Source organism: Tetrao urogallus (assembly GCF_951394365.1).
Source record: "Tetrao urogallus genome assembly, chromosome: 4".
NCBI classification, from domain to species: Eukaryota; Metazoa; Chordata; class Aves; order Galliformes; family Phasianidae; genus Tetrao; species Tetrao urogallus.
Genome location: NC_136817.1, coordinates 60,045,869 through 60,068,309, shown reverse-complemented (window position 1 = coordinate 60,068,309; position 22,441 = coordinate 60,045,869). Strand labels below are relative to the sequence as shown.

The following is a 22,441-nucleotide window of genomic DNA, read 5'->3' as shown; positions in this document are numbered from 1 at the left end:
AATCATTTAAATTCTTTTAGACATGCTGATTCTTTCCATCTGAATTGTCTGAATGTCTACAGAGACATTGTCTGAATGTCTCTGTAAGAAATTCTGCAGATCTGAGTGTTTACAGAAAAGTTTGGTCTCACCAGCTCACAGACTATGCCTCAGTCATAACTTAATGCCATATTACTCACAAAAGCTGTCTGGGACTCACAGAAGGAAAGGGGTCAATGTTATCAACTCACGTTTGTCACATCTTCCTATGAACACCCAGAAGGAATCTACTCCACTCAATGAACTTCAGATACCAGTCTGGTAAGACAAAGGGATGTTTAAAGCTGTGTGGTAATAATAATAAAAGTGAAAATCTTGCCTCTGAACTTCTGCTGCATTATCTGCTGGCTATTATTACCAGCTTTACCCCAGCACCTATATGCCCATCTCCACGATCAAAATCTAAGTCACACTAAGCAACAGATAAGATACGGTTACAGAAGCACAGATTTCACACTGGCTATATGGACAAAGTAAAAGTTTACGGAAAAGTAAACATACAACCAAGGCAACTGAGTTCACTATTTGTAAATATTTCAGTGATCTTCTGAAAGAAGAGAAACAGAGATTAACCTACAGAGTTTTTCAAGTGAGACATAAATATATATGTACACATGCACACTGAGCTTCTGATCCTTCACTAATTTTAATATAACTTACCAGCTGTGTGTTTTACTCATACAGGATTTACCTATAAATATCTATAATCTATAAGTAAACCACGAAGCTCAAGCAGGCTGAAGACAGGAAAATGTTTGATCATTTTTCCAAATTGTTTCACTGAACAGCTTTACCACGCAGTCACACGAAGAGCAGTGGTGCCAAAGCCTAGTGAAATATGTTGAAAAACAACAAATGACAGGAAATGTAGAAGGGTGAAAGAACTTAGGTGGTATTTCCATGAAGAACAAGGCAACAGGAACATGCACAGGTGGAGACGAATATCATCCACAGGTTTTCAAACTGTCAGAAGTGTTGATGTGGTTTAAAATTACTTCTTAAAGAGTTAGTGTGCAGTGGGGATCATACCAGCTGACCAGAAAAGAATGGATAGGGAACCTATTTTATAAAAACAGAAGAGTTAGACTCTGGAAATCACCAACTAGTCAGTGTACCTTCAAGTCCCAAAAAATTTCTAGAAACTATTACCACATAAATGGTGTGCAAGGAATACACGCAGTCCAATTTTAAATTCCCAAAAGCAAATACTATCAAAATTATCTAATTCTCTCATCTATAAGAGTAGCAGGCCTTGGGATAACAGAAAGGCAAACAAGCCGGTTTGCAAGGGAATATGTCCTTAGTCTGGTACTACTGGACATCCATATTAAAGGGCTATGCATATTAAATGTGAGTATGACACCAAGCTGAAAGATGTATCGGAGGTACAGGGTTAGAATTCAAAGTGATTTTCACAAATTGACAAAATGATTAAAAATGACTGGGTGCTGTACAGCAAGAATGATGACACTCAACATGTATTAAATACTAAAGTGCATATAATCGGAATTGTCAAGAGCAAAGTATGCTCAGCAAAATTGCTGGGAGTATTAATGAATCATGAGATGATAACATCTGTCCTTTTCGTAGCAGCATGGCATCATAAGGCAATGGAGAGAGAGGCTGCAAGATCAGACGGTAAGACTCAAAGTAAACTTCCGCTCCAGCCTGAAGACCTCGGGTGAACAAGTGTCCACACCACAGCATCAAGGCTAATGTGAAATAATTGGAGAGAGCCTGAAAGAATGCAGTAAAAATGATAAGAGGCCTAGAAAAGCAGCACCAAGTGTGCAGCAGGGGGAGGATGAAGAAGCTGAGGTTATTAAATCTAAAGAATGCAAGAGAGAGGAGAAGCACAATAAAGGCTTTCAGATATATTAAAGCCTGATGAGAAGAGACAGGGTATAAACTTTTCTCCATACCCATAGAGGACAGGGAAAGAAGTAAACTGAAGCATACTTAAGTCGGGCATTAAAGAAAATAGCCTAACCCAGCTGTCCAGGTTCTTCTTACTACAATCAGTTCTCCAGTTCAGTTCCCATCCAACTCCATGAACAACCACACTGACACCAGCCAAAGGGGTTCGCCCATGCCTGGTGACTTAAGCATCCCACAGTCACTTAAAACAGCACCACTACCCTGACAAACAGGTAGCAAGCAATGTTTAAGGAGCCTATTACACAGCAAATGTATTCGGCAGTGCACTTCCCAAAGCCCCCATTTCCCAACACTCTGGGCACTTTTCTCAGCCCTTTCCCAGTGCCCAATGCCTTCCACCTGTGTCACTGCAGTAGCTGTGGGGCTGCACAGTAAGGCAGTAATGTAAGAGGAGCCAGATTAAGTATAAGTCTGGTGTTGGAAGGTTTGTTCTAAGGGAGCTGTAGCCTGGGAGAATGCAAAAATCAGCATACTGCAAAGCATGTAAAGCCATGCAATGGGCAGGTGTTTGAGTCGCTCGCATCAGTGGGAGATGCGTGTTGCTTTACACTCAGAAGTTGTGTACATCCAACACCCAGACAAGTTCTCACCACAAAAAATGGAACTGGGGATTATATAACCACCAAAACTGTCCAGACTTCCTTACAGATTTATACCTTGATATTTACAGGACTGTTTCAGAGAAAATACCTCACTCCCAGTATGTTGCTACTGAAACCAAACAAACAGCACTTTGGTGATGGAAAATGAGTAGCATAATGACATATTCTAATGTGAAAACATCTGCATGGCTTCCTCCTAGACACTTCCAAGACAATGGTGGCACCTCTACTATTCTGCAGTGAGTTTCAGAATAGATACCGTGTGAAACTAAATGCATTACAAGGCTCAGAAATGCTAATGCAATGCCTGTTAAGCAAATGCATTTTCTACAGATCATAAATAAGAATCCCTTTCAACAACAGAAAGATATCAAGATAAATACTGATGTCTATTATGGCTATAATTATAAGCAGAAGGTTACCTAACAATTAACAATCTGAACATTTAACCTTTCAGAGCTCACTGCTACAGTCAAATTGCTGTCCAACACACACGCTGATCCCAAGCATTTCAGAGTACCAATTACAGTGATTACAAAGCAGGTGGGTTAAATTTGTTGTCTAAGTAGCTTAGGAATTGACCCTGAAAGTAACTAAATATAAATGCACGGTTAATTTTAAAGGCACACAGATTAAGCTACTAATACAGCTCTAACAACTGGAACGGGAACAGAGAGCACTGCCCAAAATTACAAAGAAAGTCCTGTGTAAGATTCAGGAGCTACAAAAGGGTCCTACTGTATTGAGTTTTAAGCTTGCTTTACTAAACCACAGATATCCCTCATTATAACTTGGAGACCTCACACAGCAATTAGTTTAGCCCAAAGAAAAATTCTGCAGCACTTCAGTGATTTGTAATTCTTCTGCTCTGGAGGAACAGTCATATTCCTTAGCAAACAGTTTAAATACTAATTATTTCTTTGCTGAACCCTGCAGTGAAACTCATATCTAGAAGAGACCATATAAAAGCACTTCTAATAATTCTGCTGCTCAAAGAGCAATACTCTTCATCCGCTTCAGTGCTTTTCTACCCAACAGGTACAACACTGAAGTAATGAGCATTATAAAACTTAATACAGTGCCACATATATTTTATGGCTCTGTAGATCCAGATCAGAGAACATCCAGATTGTTTTTGCAGAACTAATGCCAGACACATTTCAAATTATTGTGTATGCAGTGAGTCTTCCAAGAAATTTATAACTCTTACCAAATTAAAATTAAAAAAGCAAATAGTTGAGTGAAAGAAGAAAAAAAAAACAACACAGCCATCTCTAAAGGTAAAATTTCCTAATTATTTTTAAAATAGATGTTATTATGAAAGAAAACCACATTCTTCAAAATAAAAAGCATATCTCACCAATGCATGTATCAGGCATTAAAAACGTACATAAATGAAAAATCGTTCATAGGGGTCTACTGCTTTTGCAGGACAGCATTTAAAAAGCAAAATTGTGTAGGATGTAAAGCCACATGAAAGCTCTGGATAAGAAACTGTAAGATGAGATTCTCTTATACCTGATTAACATCAGAAAAATCACTTTCCTGTGCAGCTTGCCTCTCTGTACCATTCTATTTATCTATGGTAACATGATCGCATAAATTTCCAAAGTACCCAAACACTTCGTGAACTTTGATGTTGCCCTTATAACCAAAGAGGCAGAACAAGACCTGTGTATGTGGAACTGAGAAACAGAAAGATTCAAGTTACCTGCTCAGGGCTGAACAGAAAGTTTCTGGCAGCCCAAAGAACCCAAAATGGATTTCCTGAAGCCCAGATGAATGCAACAACAACTGGCCCCTCTGTGTGCTGTTTCTGCAGAAGCTGCCCTCATCTTGCAACCACTGGCACGTCTTCTGTAGAGGAAGCAGAGCTCACCTGGAGTTGGCCTTTGAACTGACAGAAATGGAGGCTTATGCTCTCGGAAATCTGAGCCAAAATGTCATATAGTAGGAATTCACACAGGAGACGGACTGGCTTTGGATCAATCACAAACCAGTTTGAAAAAAATACCCAATGTCCAAACACCGTGACTAGAAAGCTGTTCAGAGTTTGTACAAGACTGTTCATTTCCATGAAATACTATGATTTTTCCTTATTCGATGTCTCCTCTCTAGCAGTGAGTTAGAGGTTGGCGCAAGCACAGAGCATTAGCTCAGCACCGAGCAGCAGGAGCAGCCCACTGAGCTGTGCCACCATCGGACCCTAAATGAGATGTGTGGGCGACCCAGCACTGCTCCTTGCTTAGGAAATGCTAAAATGCTACGAGAAAAGATGCTGGATTTGAAGACTGCAGCTTCTGTTGGTTCTGTTTTCAAAGAACAGCACTTAAAATCAGGATTAAATCTGCTGCTTACACACAGGCAGAATAAGTGACTTGCACCATTTGCAGATAGTTTCACATGCAGCCCACTCTCAAAATATGCAAGAATTTCTGTGCAAACACAAAGCTGAGAAACTACAGAATTGGCAAACACAAAATTCATCAAAACATTTTCCAAACCTAATGGAAAGTAGTTCCATACAGTATCACTGATCTAAAGCTTGGTTTACAGTGAGAGCTTCGGGAGCAGAGGACAGGATGCTGCTGGCTAATACTGTTCTGTGTCCATTTTCTGAGCAGTATGGGACAAAATAAACCTGCATGCAGCCACCAAGAAGAATTACTAGGCATCGAAGAGCAAATCTGAACATGAAATCTAGAAGCACCTTACCTGAAGAGCCTAAAATCTGTGATTTTATTATTCTATGATTGGACGAACACATTTTCCATCATTTTTGCTTCTACAGAAAGAGAAATCTACTATTTCTACAGCAACAGTTGCAGCCTTCAGTTCTCCAGGCTGCCCAAAGAGGTGGTGGTAGCCATCATGGAGAGATTTAAGGAATGTGTGGATATGGCACTTAGGGATGTGGTTTAACAGCAGGCTTGGTAGCGTGAGGCCATGGTTGGATTTGGTGATCTTAAGGATCTTTTCCGAACTAAATGATTCTGTGATTCTATCCCACGATTCTACGTTCTTCATAGTTTAAGAAACCTGTCGAACATTCTCAAAAGAACCAATTTTACTGCAAGTTACATCTGAATTTTATTAAAAATGTCATTTAGAAACTACCTAACACCATCTGTGTTTATTAATTAAAGTGTATCTTGGTCATATACATGGAACTTCCCTACGATACCAAATGTATCTCTGGTTAACAGTTATGTTAACTAAGCCCAGCCCTCCCAGCTGAACTTGTCTTGCAGAAACAACGCTCACAATCCTTCGCAATTGCTCTAACAAGCTTTGAATGAAGAACAGAAAAAATACAAACAAAATTATCCCACTTCTCATTTCATTTAAGTTTTGACAAGCTGGAAATATTCCAAATTCCCTTACTGCTCTGCTGTTAAAATAGAAAAACCCACTACACTACAAATGGAGAACAGTCCAATTAAACAAGTTCGCTACTGAAGAATTGTCTGCTCTGGAGCTGCCTTTAAGCATGATGAGTTAACAAATGTGTCTGCTAACCAAGCATCATGTATGTAGTGACTAAAGTTTGTGGCATTGGCAAAGACACTTCAAGAATGAAAAGTGATACAAGGTGCTGCAAGCTTTGCTTTCTAAACTTCTGATCGTTCCTAAATATGACGCAAATGAAATCCATCTCCACCAATTCATTTTTCAAAGATCAGTTAAGTTCTTTTAAAAGTCTGTCCTTAGGGACAACTTGTCACATCACAAAATGATGACATTTGCACCATGGCATGCTGGCATTATCCTTCCCATCAATGAGGAAATGTCACAATTTGTGACATAATCACTGCCCTATGACAACCTTTTGTTAGCCTCGATGATACCACATATAAATATTTGACCATGTAATGCAAATAGAATCGATGACACCTCAGGGACCAACGCAGAGATAGTCTGTTCCCTCATGTAAGCCACTATGTAAGCTTATCTGCTTCTAAATCTTATGGTACCAGAAAAGCCAAAGGTTTGACATGCTCCAGTCCAGCAACACAAAAATTCTACATTACACTGAGATGAGAGCAGCCTGACTCAGGAGGAGTTAGGCCATTGCAACAACCAAACTAAATGAAGCACTAACGGAACTCAGCGTTTGGCATCTTTAAACAGTAGTATGGAAGGGTGAATCCAAATTAGCCTTCCAATTATCTTCTCTTTAACTTGACTATCTAAGCCATTACCTAAGTCATATAGCACAGTGATCTGAAAACTTTCATTAAAGAACAGATCTGCTTGTCTGCACTTTTGTTCTTTCACCAAAAAAGTGTTGGAGATGAGTGAAAACACAATTTTTCCCCATGCTGAACATAACAGTGATTCCTACTAAAACAGTATGCCTTTCCTTATAATTATTAGCATGCATGAGGTACAAAAACTACACAACGCAGCTAAAAAATTATGAGTAAGATCGGTCCTCCTTTGTCAACAAGATAAATCTCATGCTGTTGGCTATGACAGATACCTTCTAATACCTTTGTGGCTTAAATGCCTCTTAATTAGTATGGTGACTAGAATGGTGACTGACAAAACAGTGAAGCCTGCTGTTGCTTTTTACAGGCTCTGGATTCAGGAATATTGTATGGTTAGATTTTAAAAGCACCAAATACCATTGCTCCCATAACTAAGTGATGACAGAAAGCATCAGCAAATTTTGAAGGATGAGACTGCAACATAGGGAACCTTCCACAACAGGGTAGTGGTGAGGCCTCCATTCTCATTTCTCCCTATTAAACTGATTGCATGTGCAGGGAGATTGATGCAAAGATCAAGTCACTCATGCCAGCTGGTTTCTCTCTAGCTGCACTGATAGTAAGTTGACATTATTTTGTTATATTAGTTATATTAGTTTAATTCCACTGATATGCCTTCCTACTGATTCTAGTGAAGCCAGGCAAACCAACGCAACAGCTAGAAAGATTAAATTAACCATTCTTTAGAAAGTAGGCAGAGGAGCAAGAGAGAGTGAGAAAAAAAACAACAAACAAACCTCTACTTGAAGAACAAGCTTGCTTTTTCTAGATGAATTCAACAGCATATAAATGTTTAAGGAAAAATGAAAGAGAAGAAAAACAATAAGAACAGTGTGGAATTCAATATTTAATATACAATTCTTGAGGCCATGTTGTAGGCTTCTGCCCCTCTTGTTTCCCATTGGTTTGAAGACTTAATTAACTGTGGGGCAAATGAAAACTAAGAATCCTTCAATAATGTGTGAAACTTAAGTCAATAAAACTGTGCACCACACACTAGCTTAGAAATCTAATCACAGCATGGGTTCTCATGGAGCCTACAGACAGTCCACTACAATTAACTGCTTGTACTGATATCCTCCAGTCCAACATTAAAAATTTAACGAGAGCACAAATCATGAAATATTTGTGAACAAAAGTGAGCAAGAAAACTTTCAGAATTTACCTTCAGGCTTCTTAAAATCTAAGAAGCAGGATCATGACTTTTTAATAACTGGCTTCAAAGTAACTTAAGAGAAAAGGATTGATTTCTGTTTTAACAAAATCACTGATTCTTTTACTGAAAAAAAGCTTAGGTTGATTATGCTGCGCAGACTTGGAACAAACAAGCAGCAAATCTTGTACATATCAAAACAACTTTCTTACACAGCGCAGAAGAAGATTAGCTGTTCAAAGTCAAGCACTAAGACATTAAAGGCACTTTCTCAAACTTGGAAAGGGTGAGACGTGAATGCTCTCAGGTAAACTTTCATAAATTAAAAATGAGACTCAATTGTTGATAAGAACATATATTGTACTGCTTAAGTAGCAAGAGAATAACAGCTTCAAGATGAAGTTAATCCTGGCTCAGACGAGGTTGTCCATTCAATGAATATTAATTCCACTCTAAATAACTGAAGAAAAAGTTCAGTATATTTAGTACTTCTTTTCATACAGCAGTACTATCATGTAACACTCCAAAAAAGACGTTTCAATAATATCTAGAAAAATTAAAAGGCACCTATAAACTACTTTTGCTGTGCTTGTTTTCTTTCCAGAAACAACACATAAGTGAAATAGCATCCCTTAAATTTCCCAAACTGGTGAGAAACTTACAGTAGAAAATAAATACCGTGTCAATTATGAGATGAAAGATATATTTGTCATCTTATATAATTTGCTAGAATTTAAAGATTATTTAAGTCAATGTAGTAAAAAATGGTTTTGAAATTCTACAGTGTAACTACAAAACACAAAATTTAAGTTATTCAGAAATCAAACCCCCAAATCTGAGCTCATTCAGATCTGGGGGAAGGATCGTGGTTAACAGAAATTCAGTACTAGCAGTTTTGGCCAAGTTCTACACTGAACTACTTAAGCCCATTTTCCATGTTTATAAATGAGGTGTATTTCTTGCACCCAAAAAGCTCCACAGTCATCCCCAGGCAACGGAGTACTGTCTGCTAAAAAAGCTGTCTGGTGAAGAGTCACAATGCAGCCAGCTGATTTTGAGGCTCTCCCCAGAAATCCATGGGCCTGGCCTCTCACAGGCATCCTCATGCTCTTCTTACAAACCATTCCCATAGGACAGTATCACTTGCATGTTAGACAAACACACTCTGTCCATGAACTATAGTGACTGCACAGCAAGTGCACCTGCCTCATGGCAATGGGCTATGCCAGCACTGAGTTTCCAGCACTCCCTGCCTTTCACTCCCAGCTCAGCTAAAGCAGCAGAACTTACACACATGAGCTGCACAGCTTCCATCCTATGATACCTTTGCACTCAGTTGCTGTCTTTGCTTTCCTCAGCTTGCATTTGTTTTTGAAAGAAACTTCATTCATTTAAATTCCTGCAATAAGTAACAGCTTGTAAATATTCCATTTAAAGGAGAAAGAATTCACTTCCTGTACGCTGCAAGAAGTAATAATGAGGTGTACTTGCAAAGCCACACATCAGAGTGACATCACCCAAGGATCAGAATGATGAGCACTAATATCAGAACTAAGCCCAAACTATGAAATCCATGACAATCCACATTTCAGAAGTCGTTTTTTCTCACACTACCTCATTTAAGCACTAAATGTAACACTGAATAGATTACGATTATTTTTCAATTAAGCTTGGATGAGCAGCAAAGTAATTCCAGTGATGGGTAATACACACATTCTTATTAGATGGTATGTGCAGATTATAGAACTGGATGACTGCAAATGGGATTGTGAGCCTTTCATTTCTAATTACGATCATTTAAACTCAGCAGAAGCCTGACACAGCAGCAGCGTATTTCCCTTCGTGTCCCCAGCCTACCCCTAGATGAGTTTAAGAGATCACTTTGCAGCTCTAGGCTCAGGGCAGGAGGGGAAATACGTTGCTCCAGGGCCAGGTTCAACTTAGATCTGGGGGGGTTTCTTTTTTAAACATCTGTTATTGCCATCCTCCAGAGATACAGATACTGTCATGAAGAAAAGATTTCCTTCAGTAATGCCTCTTTGTCCAAGCTCGCAGACAGTATGTGACCCAGTGTGAACATCTATACTTCCTGGAATGGCATCTCCCGAAGTGCTGACATGTCAGGTCATTACCAACCATGTCCCAAGATCTTTCTTTCTAGATGGAACAGGGAAGATGATGCTATTTAAGCCTCAGGGGTGAGAAAGGTGATTTAATATGAAGAAGAAATGAAGGGAGAATAACAAAGGGGACTCAGACACAAAAAGGAAAGTAGAGAGGAGGGATGAGAACCATACAAAAAGCAGACGGAAAAGTAAGGGAAACAAAAGACAGATGCAGAATTTGCCTAAAGGGAGCAGAGTTTCTCGCTGAGTGACAGTGATTGTGACATTCAGGTTCAGTTAATAATTACAACTGTATTTAGTCATGGCAAAATATGAAAAGCTTGCGTATTTTGTGCAAACCCTCCGCGCACAACAGCCTGTAAGTCAAAGACTATAAACCCTTTATATTATTTCCTGGCACACAGTCTATGCCTAGATGGGAATTTCAGTGCTCTCATCTCACTGGGCTTGACTTCTGAGCTGCCGACCCCTGTGAAACACCACGCTGGGCTAAGTCCTGCTCCCTGAGGGAGCCTCCAAGCACTCCACAGAGCACAGCAATGCCTCAGAAAGCCTTGTTGGCAGTTTCTGCAAACAAGATAAAGATTATTTCCTTCCGTAACCCTATTTTCCCATCTTCAGGAACAGTCGCTTTGCAGTCACAAATGTTAGAGCTGAGATGTAATCCTCCACAATAATATATGCATTGATTCAAACTTCCTCTCATGCAGCTCTAGCATTCATTAGGCATTCATTGCCTCAACAGCACACACAGATCAGCCCAAACATTCCTATGCTCACAGACTAACCAAAACAAACCCATGAGCAGATGAAGATGCTTATCTTTCATCCAGGTCTTAAGTTTGCCACTTTGTACCAGTTTAAGAAGAGGTGTTTGTGAAGTCAGCTAAACCAAGCTAAAACTGACTGTGTATTGATAATTTAGCAGCTACAACCTAGCTCTCACACTGATTATATACGGTAGCCTGGTATCAATCTTTCATGGCTGGCCAAGTCTTCTCTCCTTTCCCCCCAAGACTTTTTAAATAAACAGAACAAAGAGCACAAGATGCTTATACAATGGATTTGAAAAATGCTGTCTCTTAGAGCTCTTCAGGATCAATGACATTCAAAAAAAGAAAAAGGCTCAAAAATCTCCAAATGTATCCAACTTCATAAAAATACATCTGTTTCACAGCAGTTGAGAAGGAAGGAAGGAAAAGAAGACCTTATTAGTAGCCCTCAGTGCTCTGCACAGTAGCCCTTGAGAGATGCTGTATGAAGAAGAACATATGTATTTCATTAGGAACTGAAAATGTGTTCGCGGAGCTACATCTTGCCATTTTTAAGCAGAGGTTCTCAATTCAGGCAAGGTGCGTGAGAATGCATTCCTTCTACATCTTCCTTAGCAAGAGCCAATAGTTTAGCCAGTGAATCACAAATCGGGCTTCACAGAGCTACAAAAATGTTGTACATCTGATGCACAACAAACTTTCCTGCTACTCTTCTTTACAGTTCTTTGAAGTTTAATAATAATAGCTGAGCCCCAAGAGAAATTTTAAGCATTGATAGTGGGCTGCTTGCTCCAAAAATATGGGCACTTTTGCTCCATCTATGCATCCTCCTCTCTCCTGCATGTGTTCAGCAGCACCTCAGTGGCTGGCACATACAAGAGAGTTAAAAATAACTGGATTCTGTATGTTTATTTTTCCTACAAGGCTGGAAAACCTCATGAAGGACAGGAAGGAGTCTCAGCTGGCCCTGCCAACACTGGCCTCCTTCATCCAAGAGGAAAGAAAAGCTTAGGATCAGCAGCAGTAATGTCTTCCCAATTCTCTTCCTCCAGCACCAACAGAGCCAAGAACAGCCAGGGAGCTCAGTGTTACTCCTCTGTGCTCCGTCAGCTGTGCTCAGGACACAGCTCCTACTCCAAACCACTGCACACCCAACATAGATGTTTTGCATAGCCTCCATTCATTGTTCATTTTTTACATCCCATTCAGGGCAAGGAACACGTTTTAAGATCTCTCTCCAAAGAGCTGAGACCTCAATATGTTTGCCATTATGTGGTTGGAAAGCAGGCAGGGAAACATGGGAAACCACTGATTAAAGGACAAACAAATTAACGAAATAAGAAATTTCCCTCTAAATCAAAAGCTTCAGCTCTAATGAAATCCTAGTGCCTGTGGGATGACATCTGGGTCTGGAGGAGGAAAGGTTTTCTTCGTATGTCTGCTTGTTCCTATGCTCTAACCACATTAAATGCTACAATAGCCAAGACTCCAAAGTTCTACACTTATCTATTAAACTTGTGTGTTTTACAAGGCTAAAATGAGAGAGGCCAGAAGGAATTCATGTAGTCTATCTGCAAACCAAGGTGTAGCAGTCAAATCTTATTTTAACCTACCAGCCTCAACAGTGCCCTATAAAGTGCTCGGAGATGGACTGTTCCAAAGACCAGCTGGGAACTTAGATACTGAAGTAGGTTAGCACCAACCTGCTGTGGACTGGGACAAAGGGGTTTAGTTAAGATACACTGAAATTGGAGCCTTGCAGTACATTCACATACACTCCCACCTGCACAGGAACCCAAGCATTCACTTCTGATTTGCACTGCAGAGATCAGTGCAGGTGGAGGCGACATGGGCAAAAGAGCATTACCAGCTCTGTTGTGTCCAACTGAGCATGGCCACAGGTCTCCAGCATCAGAGCCAGGCCCCTGGACATTCCCTGGTGTTTGTTCCTATAGATCCCTGAAACATTTGGCTCACGGGTTCTTGAATTGAACGTATGAAAGGGGTTCAAGAGTTCAGGGCTGTTTTCTTATCTCTGCTTGTGCTAACGGTAATGCCTACTTACGCTGAACGCTCCACAAGCGCCTAAGAGCATAAGAGGAAGAACCAAGAAAAAAATATCCTATTTTCCGTACATGGCAAGATTTAACGAGTAGTGCTGCAGATTTAGATGCCTTGGACTCACAGGCAGCTTCAATCCTCTGAACAAAAAAAAAAAAAAAAAGCAAGTAACAAGGTATTTTCTGCTAGCAAACACGGGGAAAATATCTTATTGAACTTAGACCCAGGAGGATTTTATGGCAACCTACCATCCCCTGATACAACTGTGTTTTCAATGAAATAACAACTATTTCTTCAGATTCAGTCACATTTAACACTGTGAAACAGTGCCCAAAGCTCCAGGAGCAACTCCAACACACCCCTCCAACCCCCAGCTCCAGCCTTGTGGGCATCTGTCATGCTGTGGCAGCACAGAAATACATTAACCACACACAGTTTGTTCTTCAATATCTAAGAAAAGCAACTTTGCTGTGGCTCAGTTAGGAAGCCAGGCTAGGCACTGCTAGAATTTGCAGGTGGAACAGCTCAGTTCTCAGCCATCGTCATCATCATCTATTGCTATTACACAAGCACCCAAACGCTGCCAACTCAGAGCAGTGCCACGGTGCACCACAGCCTGCTGGTTCACGTGCAGGGGGAAGGCTGCTCCTGCCCTGTGGCACTCACACTCTGGGGAGCAGAGAGGAGACAGCAGCAATAATAACAAATGTGTTTTCACAGACTGCAGCTTGCCATCTGCTAAGCGCTGGCCAGTACACACGGGGCTACCACTCAGCAGGAATAAGGACACATCCCAGCAGTTGGGGTTTGGAAATGCACTGCCACCACACCTCCCTCCACACTTCACACAGTTTTAATCCCCACCAGGCATAGGGAAGAGTCAAATGTCATGAAGTGAGTAGGGAAAGATGAAATATTAATTACATCTACCTCATGAACTAGAACAAACGAATTACAATGTCGCTGCTCAGAATCCACAAAAACAGAGTTCTGCTAGGGACCAGATTGTTTACATGGTTTTATGACTTATCATTTTGAAATTTAAAAAAAAATTCTATCTACTTACTGTTCTTTTTTGAAAACACAGATTATTATGAGCACTAGAGAAAAATCAGAAGTGAACAATAATCTACATGCCCATAAATTTCTAAAAATGTGTCCATCAAATACACTGTAGGCAAATAGTGCTAAATGTAGGCACTGTCCTACCCAGACAGGGCAATTAAAGTGCTAGCAAAAATGAGTTAGGAAGAAAGAAAATGCAAAAGGCTAAAATAGAAGTTATTCAGAGAAATAATAACTAGTCTACAAAAGCAGGCAAGGTACACACAGTGAGAAAGAAGCACAGTTATTTAAGTATACGGGTAAATGAGGCAGGGGGCAGGGAACAACTTAAATACAGGTTAAATTTCATTGAAAATGTTTTTAGCCACATATTCTTAAGTCTATTCACTGGTCTGACAACTGAAGTGCCAGAGGCCAGGCATTTAAATTAAACTGGACTACACATTAAAAGCTGCCTTGATCAAAACAAACATCAGCACAAGCATGACCCAGGAGAGCCTTTTTTTCTCCGACTTCTGGGCTGTACCGCCAAACAGCCAAAGGAAGAAAGAAACCACAGATGTGATCTCTTGATCTCCTGTAGTCTTGCCTCTTTTAGGTGTTCAAGCGGTAATCATTACTTTAAAATCAAAGTGCCCATCTCATTGAGAACACAAGCAGCCTTCAGCAATGAAGAATCACCATTATCTTCACATCGCAGGAAAGAAACTGAGGCACAAAATAAGCTGCGTACTGCAAATGTAGTTTAGTGGAAACTCGTGAAGTAACTGGGGAAGTTGCTCAATAATCCCATTTAGGTTCAATTTAACCCCAAATCCTTTCATTCGGAACCTGTGCTGTACCTCTGGCCACACCTTACCCTGCCCTGATGCTTCCCACAAACATCACAGTGCTGCTTCGGAGCTCACAGCAGCACCAGTGGGGCTCAGCCCTGTAAGGGCAGTGCCAGAGCATCTCTCTTACTGCAACAGCTTCAGCCAGGGCTGACAAAATCCAATAGGATCCATAAATGTGGCACTTCTCCATTTACCTAAGCCTAGCAGATGTGCAACCACACACCTACAACACTAAGCATTTTGCAATGCGTAGAAGCATTTATGTATGAATATTACAAGTCATTAGGGAAAAAAAAAAAAAAAAAAGACTTAATCAGCTGTTGGAGCAGTACTCAGCCTAAAACTTAGACCTTTGTGTAATCTCTGTCAACGAACACTCTCTAAGCAGACAATTCTGTTTGTCAAGGATATGTGTAGGTAGAACAGCAATTATAAAAACCTTAGAGCTGTGGCTGTATTTTCACACAGAGGTTTTTCCACACAGCTTTAGTCCATAACTTAGTCTGTAGGGAAGGGAATGCAGGAGCAATAAACCTCAGATACCTGGGTTAGGGATAATTTTAAATTCAGCATTAGTCATCCAGGCCCCTCTAAAATAAGAAGGGACCCATGTTCTCAGAAGACAACTCATCCCAGCTTTCTCAAGCATGGACATTAAGATTACCACTGGAGAGATCAGTCCAAGGACCAGCTCTGCCTGCTTCCCACTACACAAGCCCAAGCTTATAGGTGAAGGCTGAGGCTATGTAAGAGAAAGGATCCCATCCATTTCTACTTTCAAGTGTTTTTGTCATTGGTGATTTGTTAGGGTTTAAAATTAGTATTGCTAGGGATAAGAGTTGGGAATAGGAATGTTTGGTAAAGAACGTGAGACTATGGGAATAAAAATGCCAAAGAAATGCTGCAGGTCATCGAGTTTCATCATGAGCTACTGCAGGCTGCCATACAATGCAGACTAACGCCAACCTATACTTCAAGCTTTTGCTTAAATGAATTTCTGCTTCCAGAAAGAGGAGGGATCCCAGTTGCATCGCACTGCAGATCATTTCACCTCATGCTAACGTCCTTTGGTCTTAACTGACACAACCGCAAAATATTTCATTGAGGCACATTAAGGGCTCAGAGAAAAACACTTCCAAAGTCTGAGCAATTTCATGCTGTTAATTCATAAATCTGTACATACCTGCAGTATGTAATTCCCTCTGTGATATGTGATCCCGCTATCAAAAGCCTAAACACAGGTTTAATGATTGCAATTAAGTCAGATTTGGTTCATCGTGCACTCGTAATACATCACCAGTATCAGACAGGTGATTTCAATCTTGTGCCTGTAGCATTTACTGCTGAATTACCTTCCTAGATTCAAACTCCTGTGCTACATTGGCTCTCTCTGAGCACCTCCCAGCACCAGCACAGTAGCACCTGCTCACTCTAAGGCTGCAGGTAGCCTGTTATAGTGCAAAGCAGGCAGCACCAGTCAAACCTGTAAACCCAGGTATGACACAGAGGGGTGACATGCAGGGGTGCACTTACAGGAGGACATTAAGGTATGTTTAAAACACACACTTACTAATTAAATTATGTATCAGTTTTAAATGCCTGTGCAGGGAACAAGAAGTGCTCCCACTTTTTAGTAGGTGGACTTTACAGAAATGTTGGAGAGCTCAGCAGGCAGCAGTATAGGCAGGATGCTGGAGGGCTGGGAGAGAGGGTAAACAGAGGCTGGCAGAAGCAAATAAATGATATCATAATATTCATATTGCAATTAAAAAAAAAAAAACCCACACATGCACACACATCCAAAAAAAAACCCAAGATGATGCCAAACTCTTCAGTTTCTTTAGTGAGCTTAACATCAGTCTACTTTCAGCGTGGGATTCCATTCAAATACGGTTACTGGGTTTGGTTTCTGCTTGTTTTCTATCACACTATCATGTTCAAGATCCTTGCTGTGGGAAATTTACCTTTCACTTCATGATAGAATCTATGATTCAGATGTATATCTGCCATTTTTTAGTATTTCTGATCTTATGCTCCTTTGAGTTTCATAAAAACAACCCTGGCTACCCTTGAGAAACAGCACCAAAACCTCACCACAGATGGGCTTTCACCCAGCTTGGAATGATAATTACATTCACCATCACAGATAGCGCCACACTGATATTGAAGTCAATGTTTCTATAGATCCCCTCAGCACAATTTACTGCCAACTGAACAAAACAGAAAAACAACTAAATAAAATATCTGCCAGAAGACTACATTTAGTGATCACTAACTCTACAAATCATGTACTGCGAAACTGTATTACAAAGGAAATCTGTTCTTAATTAAACAAAGTATCTGTACATCAGAAAGTCTGGATCAGCTGAAGGTTGAGTGCAGTAATTGCTGCGGGTGTACGAATCTTCCTTTCTGATAAGCTACTGCTAAATATTAAGTCTTAGAAAGATTGTGTGTGCTTTTATGTTTATTTCCCACAACAAAGAATCACACATTTATGAGGGATCGTGACATCAATGTATGGGACAAATAAGTGCCAGCATGGGGCAAATAAGAGCCTGCATGGGGGTTAATACTGTGACACTAAACAAAAAAAGGAAATAGTGGCACCACAAAGCTGCAGACTTGGAACTAGCTGGCCGAAGTCCTGTTTGCAACACTTTAGCAGTCTGCACACAGCATGACAAGCATCCAAGGAATCAAAATCAACTGTGAATACAAGCCTCATTCTTGCTGCAGCTCTGTTTTGGCTTTGATGTTTTTTAAAATCAGCTAATATTAATGCACAATGGGAATTATCCAGGAGGGTCAAAAAGAATACAGTTTTGGAAAAAAGTTGTTTACCTAGCACAAAAGGAAAAAAAAAAAAAGCTTCTGGGATGACTGTATGGCTATAAGGCTTCCTAAAGAAAAAAGGGGGTTTTAAAGTGTTATCTATCAAAAGTGATTGTTTCCTTAAGTCAATAGGTAGTGTATGGATAGTACAGCAAAGCTGGGGACATCCATATCAGCTGAGCACAGTAAGAGGCTGCTCTGGACACACACTTCTTGTACCTGCGGACGCACCACTCCATGTTATTTACCAGTTCCACAACTTCAGCCACCAGCCCTGCCCAGAGCAATTGCTGTGCCACAACACCGAGCTGCCACAGCTTCTGTTCATGATATTTTAAGACTGCAGAAGAAATGAGTCCCACTTGAAAGCAGTGCACAACCAACTTCTGTGGATGTGGGAGACAGAGAGCAAAACTACTGAGCGCAGGAATTCAGCAAGCAGCTACATCTATGATGCTACAAGGATCGGGTCTGCAGAGCTTGTGACACTAGTGGCAGTTAGTGGCATCCCACTGCCAAGAAAGGCCAGGGAAAGGCTTAGTGTGCATGGAATCCACAAATAATAAACTATCAAAATATAAAATAAAAGCAATGAGGGAACAAGGCAGGAAGCAATTTCCATACCTCCCAGCACAGCTCCCTGTTAACAAAAGCAGGAGGAGCACAGTCATCCTCCCAGTGATGCAAGTTCACCCTACAATCTGTTTACCCACGCATTCTGCCATCGAATCCACCATCCTCCCTACTTCACAAAACTGATGGCATTATGGGAGGACCACAAAGTACACAACAGTCCTGCGCAGAAAAGCAGCAGGAGAGAGGAACAGCTTCGTTTACAGCTTCCTTAGTTTCCATGCCTTACAACCAAAAACCACATGCTCCACTACCGGAGGCACAGGAGAATTTACAAGACGTAAATACATTTTTAAGAGCTCCACGTGCGTGTCTGCCCCTGTCAGTTTGTTTTCTGCCCTCAGTCCACACACACACACACACACACACTTCCCTGAGGTGCTCTCAGTGAACCAGCCGTGCAGGTGAGTGTCCCTCGGAGGCTGCCCTTGGCTTTTATGGGTATTTGTTTCCCCAGCACGGAGCACAATTTCTTCTTCATTTATTTTATTAGGTGAGGTGTTTAAAGGGATATACGGTCATCTGGAGCTCATCACTGTCAAACTTTCAGCCCCGTAGCTGTAAAGAGTAAAGGAGCTAGTTTAGCTCCCTGCTTTACAAAGTGCTGAGTACCTCCAATGAGGTGCCAGACGTCCGCGGTGACACTTCAGGATTGCTCACAGGGCCCCACCCCGGCTCCGAGCAACACTCCTGTCCACAGCGGTGCTGGGGCAGAGCAGCGCTCACAACACAAACCCGGACTTCTGAGGCAAGGAAGGTTTCCCTGGGCCTGAGACAGCACGGTGCCGGGTCCAGGGAGCACTGGATGTTAGCATTCCTGCCTCCAAACTCCCAACCGAAGTGAAAAAAGCAAGCAAATGTTCAAGACAATCTTAGTGCGTTTTGGATTGGGTGTTTATTTTCAAACATTTTCACCCCACGTACACAGAGACAACGTAATTCTCTCCAAACCCTTTAAACACATCCTGCTTCCACCGAGCTCAATGCATTTCTTTCACTTTCTTTCCAAGGGAAAAAAAAGATCCCACAGACTCTTTACAAATCACTTTTCCCCAGAAGCCTTTTTTAAAATCAGTTCTTCTACTGGAAGCGAGCAATAAAACAAAGCTAACAAGACAAAAAAAAAGTGCAGAAAGAACTGCTGACAGCCATACTTCAAAATATCCACAGCAAAAAGGCTGCTCCAACAGGGTTGGGACAGCAAAGGCTTTCATTACCTGGACGCTTCTTCAAAGCCAGTCTCACTTGGCAGCAGTCACCTGGTGGCAGGTAAGGTTAGAGCACACTTTTTAAGTAACTGCAGAGAAGTGTTTTCTATTCAATGTGTAAATGCCATGGAGAATGCCTCCATGCACCCATGGAGAGCACCACCCTGCAGTACTGAATAAGCAGACAGTAAACAAGCAAACACAGAGAGAACTAAGAAGTTGCATCTACTTTCATTCATTCTGACACTTGCCATTTATCTTTGCTTTTGAACTGACTACTTCAGGCTGCATTGGGAGTGAACTGCAGCATCCTGGGAAGAAATAATACCAATGTAGCAATAGAAGCCTCTGCTGCAGCATCTGTTATTAAATCTTTGCAGAGAGGTGAGTAAACCACTGTCACAGCTGTGGATCAGAGAGGTTCTGCTACATTCATTTCACAGTTCCAGGCACTTTGTATGAAAGCTCTTACTTGCCTTTTATGTCAAAAAATGAATTTATGCCAACTTTTTAATAGTGAATCCTTCAAGGCAATGATCCTTAAAGCCCGCAGTGCTCCAACAAAGAGGAGACGGCAGCAGCCAGCGGGGAGAGACGGAGGAAGCACAGAATGGGAGCGGCCGATGCTGCCGATACGCAACCCGTTCTGCGAGAAGGAAACAGCCGTCATCGCACAGTGCCTCCCTGAGCGGCTCGCAAACTGCCTTTGAAAGCGTCAGACTCTGTGCTGACTCTGACCCGGACACACAGCAGCACGAGGAGCTCCCTCAGGAGCGCTAAGGGACTGCCGCACCCGCACCGCGCAGCCATGCAGCCCGGGTGGCAGGCGGGCAGGAGAAACGCAGGACTCGATGTCCTACAGGGAGGACGGTAACTCGCACACCAGCACCAACCACAGAGCAAGTGCTCCAAACCGAGCCCAGTTTAAGAAAACTTCACGCTAAGCTCACAAAGTTCAATCTTAGCTGAACTATAGTAAAAAACTCTCAGGAGTTTTCCAGAAAAGCTCATATTCCCAAGAAGAAAGTTGGTCTTGAGCCTCCATAACGGTATTTTCCTGCCGGTGAAACTGCACAAACAGCGCAAGGTGCGGTGCCGTGCTTCCCTGTGCTGCATACTGTTAGGATATAACGTTTCTGTGATGGATAAATGAGAAGCCGCAAATCCCTGCGATCATCCGTGAGAGCGCACAACCGCTATGGGCCGGCACATAAGGAAGCGACGACAGCTGACATTGAAAACGAGTCAAAAGCAAATCGGCGTGAAAGTTTCAGCCTAAAATCGGCAACTAACTCATCGAGGCACGGCACGCTGCTCCAACCGTGAAAAGTTGCCGTTGCCGACGCTCTGCAGCGAGCCCCGCTCTCGGTGCGCGATCCCGAGCCGCGCCTGAGCCTGCGGAGCTCCTCGGGGCGCTCCGGCGCTCGGAGACCCGCGGGAGCGCCCGGCCTTGCTCGGCCTTCAGCGCTGCCCCCCGGCGCGGTGCAGAGTCCCCACGGATTTCTTCTCCACTACCGTTTTGCTCGCCGGCGCTTGAACGCGGCGCGGCGGCGAGGGGAACTCTGCGCGGGGCTGAAGGATGGGACCGAGCCGCGGCAACCGAACATGGGGCTCTCAACCCCTCGCCTCCGCTTTGCCCGAGTCACGCCGCCGGACAGCGCTCCGGGGCCGGGGCAGAGCACTCCTTCGCCTCGCCGCGCAGCGGCCCCGTGCGAGATGCGCGCTCGCCAACTTTGCAAAGTTGTGCGCGAGCGGCGGATGCGCTTTGCCACCCGTCTGCCCCGTGGGAGCCCCGGGCACCGGGAGCGGCGAGCCCGGAGGGGCGCCGAACGCCGCACAAGTTGCGGCCAGAAGGGGAACCCCCCGACCCTCTCGCTCCGCCCTTTGCACTCACGCTGCTGTTCTCGCCCGTCCAGTGCACCATCGCCTGGTTGTGAGACGCGTCCCCTTTGAGCACGAAGGAGGTGCTGAGGAGCGAGACCCGCTCCCGGCCCGCCGCCGCCGCCGCCGCCGCCGGGGATGCTCTCCGGGAGCGGCCGCCCCCCTCCTCCGCCGCCGCCCCGCCGCCGCCCCGCCGCGCCTCGGACGGGCTGCGAGCCCCGCGGGTCAGGGCGCCGGGGCGCGGGCGGCCGCAGGGCTCGGCGCAGCGCGGCGCGGCGGCGGCGCCCAGCAGCAGCAGCAGCAGCAGCGGCAGGCGGGCGGCGGCGGGGGACACGCGTGGCCCGCCGTGCGCCATGGTGGCTCTCCGGCGTGGCAGTGACAGGCGGGGAGGTGGCGGGCAGGGAGACACCGCCGCGGAGGGCGGGGGCGGGGGAGGGTTGTAACCGGAGCGGGGCTCGCGCGGCAGCGGCGTGCGCGGGGCTGCGCGCCCAGCCGGGGCGGCGCCGCCATCTGCTGGCCCGCGCCGAAACGCCGCGCGGCGGGGATCCTCGGAGCGGGGCGCCGCGGCACCGGGACGCGGCGGGTCGGACCGCGGGTCGCCGTCCGGCGTACGGCGGGTCGTGCGGGGGATCGCGCGCTGCGTTGTACGGCGGGGCGCGCAGCGGGTCGGGCGCTGGGACGCACGCCGGGACACACGCGCCGTCCCCGCAGTGAGCCACGCGTTGTGCTGTACAGCAGGTCGCACGCCGTGACGCTGGCCGTATTATGCGCCGAGTCACACATCGTGTTGCACATCGCGTTATAAATTGGGTTACAGACGGGGGGACGCGCTGTCACACATCGGGTCACACCGCAGGTCACGCGTCAGACCACACCGCGTCTCGTACTGCTGAGACCTCACCTGGAGCACTGCATCATGATGTGGAGTCTTCAGTGCAGAAGAGACGTGGAGCTGTTGGAGAGCATCCAGTGGAGGACCACGGGAATGATCGACAGGATGGAAACATCTCTCCAACAAGA

General features: G+C 43.8%; 1 protein-coding gene across 1 annotated transcript in view; it reads right to left on the bottom strand.

Annotated features, from left to right (window-relative positions):
• The window catches only part of SORCS2 (sortilin related VPS10 domain containing receptor 2), a gene marked incomplete at both ends in the record, with an annotated part of 510,226 nt that extends 488,450 nt beyond the window's left edge, over positions 1-21,776 (bottom strand). Inside the window, one exon of the mRNA XM_079534212.1 lies at positions 21,435-21,776. Coding sequence (XP_079390338.1) covers positions 21,435-21,776 — 342 coding nt within the window. The remainder of the gene's footprint in view (positions 1-21,434) is intronic.
• Between the last annotated feature and the right edge of the window lie 665 nt (positions 21,777-22,441).